The 7,946-nt window shown below is 47.8% G+C and overlaps 4 protein-coding genes across 4 annotated transcripts; 2 read left to right on the forward strand and 2 right to left on the reverse strand.

Moving 5' to 3' along the window:
- Positions 1-492: 492 nt before the first annotated feature.
- LOC128270201 (uncharacterized) lies at positions 493-1,949 on the reverse strand. Its single transcript, XM_053007605.1, has 3 exons — positions 1,200-1,949; positions 748-1,127; positions 493-679 (listed from the first exon to the last, which is right to left on the reverse strand). The coding sequence occupies exons 1-3, from the start codon at positions 1,947-1,949 to the stop codon at positions 493-495; spliced, it is 1,317 nt and encodes a 438-aa protein (XP_052863565.1).
- Positions 1,950-2,321: 372 nt separating this feature from the next.
- Positions 2,322-3,803, forward strand: LOC128270202 (NF-kappa-B-repressing factor-like). Its single transcript, XM_053007606.1, has 4 exons — positions 2,322-2,331; positions 2,377-3,065; positions 3,133-3,515; positions 3,623-3,803. The coding sequence occupies exons 1-4, from the start codon at positions 2,322-2,324 to the stop codon at positions 3,801-3,803; spliced, it is 1,263 nt and encodes a 420-aa protein (XP_052863566.1).
- LOC128272218 (uncharacterized) lies at positions 3,588-4,803 on the reverse strand. The gene is made up of 2 exons (XM_053009984.1): positions 4,723-4,803; positions 3,588-4,637 (listed from the first exon to the last, which is right to left on the reverse strand). Exon 2 carries the CDS (start codon positions 4,614-4,616, stop codon positions 3,837-3,839), a length of 780 nt encoding a protein of 259 aa, XP_052865944.1. The 5' UTR covers positions 4,617-4,637; positions 4,723-4,803; the 3' UTR covers positions 3,588-3,836.
- A 715-nt stretch (positions 4,804-5,518) lies between these two features.
- LOC128270203 (autophagy-related protein 16-1-like) lies at positions 5,519-6,852 on the forward strand. Its single transcript, XM_053007607.1, has 3 exons — positions 5,519-5,618; positions 5,853-6,620; positions 6,689-6,852. The coding sequence occupies exons 1-3, from the start codon at positions 5,519-5,521 to the stop codon at positions 6,850-6,852; spliced, it is 1,032 nt and encodes a 343-aa protein (XP_052863567.1).
- The last annotated feature ends 1,094 nt before the right edge of the window (positions 6,853-7,946 follow it).

Genomic DNA, 7,946 nt, shown 5'->3' on the forward strand with positions numbered 1-7,946 from the left:
CGAATCGTCCTTTTTCGACGATTGTCTACCCAAAAAAACGGGCACACTTACGAAGTAGTCGATTGTAGTTCATTTGGACAATTCCTTGCTGCATTTCCGAACATGGGCTACATGTTCCTAAGCCGTAAGTGTTAATGTTTTAGCTAACAAAACAATATATTTGAACAACATAAAGCGTAGCGCCTTGCGGTTTACAGGCTATCATCGTAAAGCCAAATAAATTAAAAATATAAAGAAATTAACTTAAAAGTTCTAAAAGCTAAAAGAAACATTGGTTCAATACAAATCTGATGCTTAATAAGCCATCCGTTGAGAGGCGAGATAAGAAAGGTTTACGTACGCAGTACACCTGGAATCTGGAATAGTCCTAAAATAAATGTTCCCTATATGCTCACCAAACAATACGCGATCTGCTGAATCTAACTATTACCTACATACTTACCGTGATTCTGCTGTTGCAGTGGTTTCCGGAAACGAATTCGATGGCAACGATCATTTGGGAATCAGACTGAACTTTGGCGGGATGACTTCGTAGAACTTCTGACACACCGGATGGTCACGAGCCAGCACCTGCAGAAGGACCTCGTGCGGTGGCAGCGGAAACCGTTTGATGACAAATTGCAAACTCCCGTTAACCGATTGCCGTGTTTCACATCGGATTCGGTACTGGGCGGCTAATCTGGTGCCAGCGGAGGATAGGACAGGGGATCACGGTGTATCGAATACGGTCGAGACTAGCTCTCTTACCTGGTCAGCACAATACGTTCCGTTTCGGTGAAGGCAGGAGAAAATATTAGATCGTAGTATGGCCTCTTCCTGACTACGGTCTCCATAAGCGCCTTGTAGAAATCCACGTCCATTTCACAGTTGGCACAAAGCCAGTTGAGTGCCTTGGCTTTCTTAGGTCGACGGACGTCACTGCCCAGTCCGAGGCGATTGTGTTTGGTGACCACCGCAATTGGTGTAACGATCCCTTGCTGTTTAAATCCCAGCGGGCCTCCGACCCATCCCAGTTTCCGCAGCATCTGGAAGCCAATGTTGTTCGGATGAATCTCCGTGCCGGTGTCCGTTTCACGCAACAACCGTTCGACGTTGTAATAGTCGCACACCTCAAAGCGGCGAATGTACTGTAGAATGAATTGAACAGAAATATTCAGCTATCTTCCGGTGGAGTCTTCCGGCCGACCGAGCACACTTACATTCACCTGGTAGCAGTAGCTTCTGAATATTTCCATCAAATTGGCCACACACTGCGCGTACGCCTGGTTGTACGGACCGGCCGCTTTGGTGAGGAACAAGTTGTAAGACGCAAACGCCTTCACTTCGACCACTCCGTACACCAACGGACACATCGCCAGTGAAATTGTGCCTCCGCCGAGCCGTTCGAGCCACAGGATCGTATCCTTCAGAGAATTGTTTACCACCACGATATTTTGGAAGATATCGGCCAACTTTCTTGGCGGTATGATCGGCAGCAAGCTTTCTTCCTTCTGGGCTTTAAGCTCGGCAAGGTGCTCCAAATAGGGGACGCCACGATGCTCCAAACGGATTGCGTCCTGTGCCGGCACTAGGATGCGTGTTGATTTACCGGTCTGCAGGTTCCGGTACACCTTGGTGACAGGTTCTCCCAGCTTCTGCAAGCGTTCCATTAGTTCGTCCGGATAGGAGCAACGGTACACCTGAACGTTGGCGAATGCTTGCGCGATCGGCACCAGTTCCTCTTCCGCGATGCTCTCTTTGTGCAGCTCCATAAACCATTTCTTCAAATTCCATACCGAGCGCGTATCAAAGGGTTTCCGGTAGCTTTCAACATCCCAGTCGGTGGCGATCGGATTCTCTTCTGGCTCACTGTCTAAAATTACTACCGCGGTAGGCGGCACCGCATTTTTCGGACCCTTTTTAAGCTGCCCATTAAAAATGCACTTTCTGCGCAATAAGCGGCGCATCATCTTGGCTTTTCGTTTTTCTCGACGTTTCACCCTCTTGGTGTTATTTAGGACACTGCTCATTGTTGGTCGTTTGGGCAAAGGATTTACTTTCTTTTTCCTCATGACAGCGCAGATGTAACTGACTTTCTTGTTGTTTCGTGTTTAACAACAAGAAAGCACTTTTTTTTATACCACTGAGTACCACGAAGTATACCGGTTGTTGAACCGTTTGAAGACACGGCCGTTAGCGAACCGGTAGCATCGAAACGGTTAAAAACCGATTCGCAAAATGATTTTAACCTAACATTTCAGCTGTCAGATGGTTTGTTTACCAATAAAGTTCCCGCATTTCTGTTGTATTTGTTGTGCCGTATTTAAAAGATACTAAAAGATATGGGAAGGCGTAGAGGGAAACGGGCAAATTCTTCTGGAATTGGTCCCACAGCAGGGAATACTGATGAACCGACCCCGAAAAAAACTGCCCACCCTCCGAATCAATTGCCGGAACAGAAGAAAGACAAGTTCTCGTTCGATGACTACCGCACACACCACGAAGTCGACGAACACTGGCAGTTACGGCGCCTTTTTATGGAGCAAAATCAGCACATCCTAGAGGAAGATGAACTGGTGTGTCTGGCACAGGTGTTTATGAACATTGAACTTATGCACTGTCGCTATCCGCCGGAAACAATGCGACGCGTTGCCGAGTTGTCCGACGGCATAGCGAAAGAGTACCGGTCCCAGCGCGCCAACATGCTTCAGCGGACGTTCGTCTCTGCGAGCGATGCGGCTGCATCGAAAGTGCAACGTAAAGACCCCATTTTTCAGACTGGCGGCCCCCGACAGCCGACTTTTTCTGCCACAGTCAACAGGCCGATGTCCACCGATGAAATTCTGAAGAACATCGTTGTTGTTAACAACTGTTTGGTTCAAACGCAGAACGAGTTCAATCGGTTAGGTCGCGGCGTTACCATGACCGACAGCGTTACCGAATTGCAGAACAACGAACACGAAGCAGTGATCGCGATTGGTAGTCTGGTTCTTGGTAAAGCGACCCACTGCAGCAAAAAAGGGGCACAGCAGATGGCCCGGAAAGAAGCGCTGGAGTACCTGTCGAAACATTGCTACACTATGGTGGTTCGTTTTAAGTGCATTCTGCTTAAGAACTTTAAACATTCTCACTTGTCATGTTTACACTTTGCAGCGCAAAAAGCTACCCACGCAAATGGAGGGTGCCAACGTGGTCCACAAAAGAGGCTCCGGAAATGGCACGTTAAATGGCGGAGAAGGGAATGCGGCGAGCGCTGATCTTAAAATAGACACCAGCAACGTTGGGTTTCAGTTGATGCAAAAGCTTGGCTGGAAGGGTGGCAGCTTGGGGACGAGGAACGACGGAATCGTCGATCCCATTGCAGCACAAATTAAAATCGGCCGCAAAGGTTTGGGCACCGACGAGTCGAATAGTGAGGGAGAGTTGGACACCAAGTTCATTAAGCGTGTCCTGAAAAATTTCAAAGATTCGCGCATGGAGTACGATTTAGTGTTCAGCGCCGAGTTTTCCAAACAGGACCGCGAGCTGATACACAGGTACGGGTAGACAAGAATAAGAAGGCGAAGTAAAAAGAACGACCTTATATTTAAGGAATAATTGTCACAAATATGATAATTCATCATTCGTCATTTTCTCTTCATAGATTCGCAAAATCGTTTGCATTGAGGACGAAAAGCTTCGGCAACGACAATCAGGGAACGAGGCAGCTCGTAGTGCTCGCAAATCGATTGTCCCCACTTGAGATAGTGGACAAAGTGCTGGTTTCGCAGGATCCGGTCTGTTGCGAAATGTACGAAGTGAGCAGTCCTGTGGGCTCAAAATAAATAGTGTCAAAACACATATATACACAGTTGGTATTAAACAGGGAGGGTACGGCACTTGCGAGTTGGTCTCTTCTTCAACCGTTTGACGGGTGTGAATTTTCGTGAAACGAGTCTTATGGCTTCCTGTATCAGTCGCTCCTTCTCGGGATCGTCGGGTTCAATCGTTTTTGTCTTCCTGGCTGTGTCTGCAGGTTTCTGCAACGAACCAACGGTACCACCGGGATGCACTGGTTTTGTGGCTCCCGGATAAATCCCTGGATCTGCCGCCTCTGTCGTTTGTACTGTGTTTTCAGGTTCGGATCTGTCGATCTGCACTGGTGTTGCGACAATGGCACCATTTACGATGGATTCTTGCTTGATCGACGATAGCATTTCCCGTGGGATCCAAGTCATCGGAATGGCCGGTGTGATCGCTGGACTCGGTTCTATCTGTCGCTGTTCTGTGGCATCAATGTTTCCCTTTTGCCATATCTCACGTATAGCGCAGAGCTCTTCCATCTTTTGGCAGCAAAATCCGCACACCATAGAGTCGCCGTCCTTTTCAAAGGTGATCTGAACCGAAGCGAGCAAGTGAACGACATGCAGCCATTCCGAATTGACCGTAGGCTCGCCAGCGTTGTTGAAAATCGGCATTAGATCAAATTCCGCTCTGTTGCACAGCCGGCACTGTTTAATGTCGGGCTGCAGGAACTCGATTCGTACTTCCAATTCCGACTTAACGATCTCATCGTACGTCCATTCCTCGATATCGGGAGAAACACATTCCTGAGGGTGGTATGCGTTGCTTTCAGGATACGTCAAAGCGGTCACCATTGCACACCAAATGGACCTTAGCTGAGGTTGAAGGTGTACAAAACGACAAGAATTTAGTTTGGAAAGCCAAGTATTTAGTCGAGGAATCAAATTACAACGTTTTTACCTTTAGGAGAACTATATTCAAACAATGCGAACTCAAGGGAATTACGCTCGTGTTACTTTACAACATTTCCATTAAAAAGCTTGCTGAGATTGCGAAGCACGAAGTAAACAGAACAGGATCAAGTGTCAAACAACATTTGCCGACACGACTTCAGTGTTGCCAGACAAACAATCTAGTCGCTGATTTTCTTGTAAACTCAAACACTTTTTGTATAGTTTTATGCAGCAGTGAAGCTTTGCTAAATCGAGCTCTCAAAATAGATTTCAGTTGTAGTTTCCGTATCTTTGAATGTGTATCTACAGAATAAATAAAACATCAAACAAAAATGTCATTTTCAAATTCAAATGTTTTGTGCAAGATAGTTTGGTACTGCAGAGACGCGGTCAAGCGATTTGTTTACGTCCTGCCCTCGTTGATTCCGGTTCAGATATCTGTCAAATGGCTCGGCGAGTGAGACGGAATTACAAAAACATTGGACAAAAGGATAGTGCTAATCAAAACACAAACACGGGCCGCGGTAAATTTCGGTAATTCGGTCGTTTCGGTAAATGCGGATCGTTTATCGCCGCGAAATGCAGTGATTAGTGCTAGTGTGGCGAAATTTGTGTAGTGAAACGCGAGTGTTTAGTGTGGTATCGTGTGTTTTGGGAGCATATTTCGGGCGTATTGAGTTAATTCCAGCTTGCAACAGATCGTATTTAGTGCGCGTGTTCGAAAGGTTTCACAATTCGAGCCGTTCCGGTTTGTGGTGACGACATAGGGATCGGTGAAGAAAGTGTGCCCACCAGCAGCAACGATGGCAATGAAGCAGGAGAACTGGCGAGATCTCATCGCAGATAGATTGCGGGAGCGCAATAAAAATGAAACGTCCCGCTACGCCGAGATTATCCACTACAGTAAGTGTCCTTGCCCCGAAGCGCGGTTCATTGACTTGTGTGCTACGGTTGATAAATTGAATTACGCATGAGTCGTGTCCATGTCCACTTGCGGTACAGTGTAGCCAACGGACTACCTTAGTCTGGCAGACGATAGCAGGAATTGCGACGATGACGGCCACATGTTGCCATATGGTCGATTGAATGTTTTATGGAAGGCTCAAAATGAATCCTCACTCACTCTTCCCATTACAGATAACCGTCTGTTCGATACGGCCGTAAAGCTGCGGCAGGAGAATTTGGATTTAAAAATAGACAAAAAGATACGCGACAGTGCCGGTGGTGGGTCCGGGTCCAGTGTTGCTGGATTTAATGCCGATGTGGGCGCCATAACGAACGCCCAGATCCAGGCCCTGGAAAAGAAAGTACTGGCGCAGCAGGAAGAACTGACGGAGCTGCACAAACGCAAGGGCGAGCACTCGCAGATGGTTATCACACTCAACCAGAAGCTGTCCGATTTGCAACGGCTGCTCTCGGAGAAGGAACGAGCGCTGGCCGACCAGACGGCACTGTGCATTTCGCTGAAGGATGAGCTGGAGGAGGTCAAGACTTCGCACGTCACGATCAAGGACGAGTCGCTGGCGTCGCAGTTGCGGGCCAACGCGGCCGAGGACAAACTGCGCGCCGTGCAGGACGAAAACACGAAGCTACTCAATCTGCTGATGGAGTACAAGTCGCGCGACGCAGAAACCATGAACAAGGAGAACGATAAGTTCTTTAAGGAGAAAAAGGCGCGCATCGAGAGCGAGCTCGAGCGCGCGATACGGGACATTCCGGGACCGTCGGTGGGGCTGGGGGCGGGGGACCTTGATCGTTTCGACGTCGATGGGTTACCGGAGGGTGTGGAGTTTAAGTTTGATGCGCACGATGGGGAGGTGAACGCGGTTCGCTGGAGTCCTATTGAGCGCATCGTCGCGACGGGCGGTGCTGACCGGAAGGTTAAACTGTGGGACGTGGGAAAAGGTAAGGGTGCTACGGCTGCCTTCAGAGTATCCGTTGACACTAAGGTCGCTTCTTCCCCCTATCTTTAGGTGTTTGTGAACAACGAGGTGTTCTCGTCGGCAGCAATCAAGGCATCAATTCGGTTGAGTTTGACACGACCGGTTCCATGATACTGGCGGCGTCCAACGATTCCGCCAGTCGCATGTGGTCGGTAGTGGACCATCGACTAAGGGTAAGCACCGAGAAAATATGACAAAAAGGAAAATAAACAAACTAGATGACTGTCTTATCAAATCGCTGAAAGTTATCAGTACTACAAGACTGGGAAGGGGAAGAGACAACTTTGGACTTTGAACGCGCAGGTTGCCGGTGCGAGTTCTAAAGGACCACCAGGTGTTGCTTTCTTCTGTGAAACGGAGAAAACAGCAACTCCGCGAGGCAACATGTCTGTGTTGATTCGTGGCCCTATAACCTCACTGCGCAGACCATCACGGCGCATCCGCTACGGGAGGAGAAATACGGTTTCCCTGTCACGGTGGGCTCCCTATTGGGGTTTCCTTCAAAATCGCATCAATTGGTGCGCAGGTATAGGCCACTTTGAGAAGACTTTGATTTTTGAATTTATTCACTTTATTAAAATAATGTTTCACATTACAGTAACGTTTTGCTATTTCGTTCGCGCTGCCGATGTTCGTAACCGCTGCTCTCGTTGCGGCCAGTGGCGAATACATAGAAAACATATGCATATGGATTGTATGTAGTACTGTGGGGTGGCGCTCGCTATGACACGCTCTTTCGCGAACGGAATGCGACCATTTTGCGGCGCTTCCATCGAACATTGATTGTTTCATTACTTCCTCACTTCACAAGATTCACTTGTTTTTACTATGCTAAGGTTGTGTTGTTGTTTCGTTTCCTCTTCTCGCTGTTGCGCAATTAGGGCTAGTGTTAATTTGATTTCATTACATTTAAATTAAGTTAAATTATTATTAAGGGTTTCGTTTGACTCTTATACGGTGTGTGTGTGTGTGTCTGTGAATTCTTCACTATCTTGTGTTGTTTCAGTTTTGTTCTATTGTTGTGCAGGAATTGTGTTTTGCAAGGAATGATGAAAGTGCTGCTGCTGTTGTTAGTGTTACTATTTCGCTCGTATTGCGAATATTTGCGATTAGTGTGGTCGAAAGGGGCCGCCCGGTTGCTACGGTAATTCGGTTGGCGGCGTCCCTTCCGATTGGTTAGTGAACTTTTCCAAAAATGTCGCGGGGGTCTTAGCTACGTTTCTATCTAAAAGATGTTTCTTCTCGGAGACCCTCTCGGTCGCTTGCTCTGCTGCTGTCTGGGATTAGT

This window comes from Anopheles cruzii, chromosome 3, assembly GCF_943734635.1.
Source record: "Anopheles cruzii chromosome 3, idAnoCruzAS_RS32_06, whole genome shotgun sequence".
In the NCBI taxonomy this organism is placed as follows: Eukaryota; Metazoa; Arthropoda; class Insecta; order Diptera; family Culicidae; genus Anopheles; species Anopheles cruzii.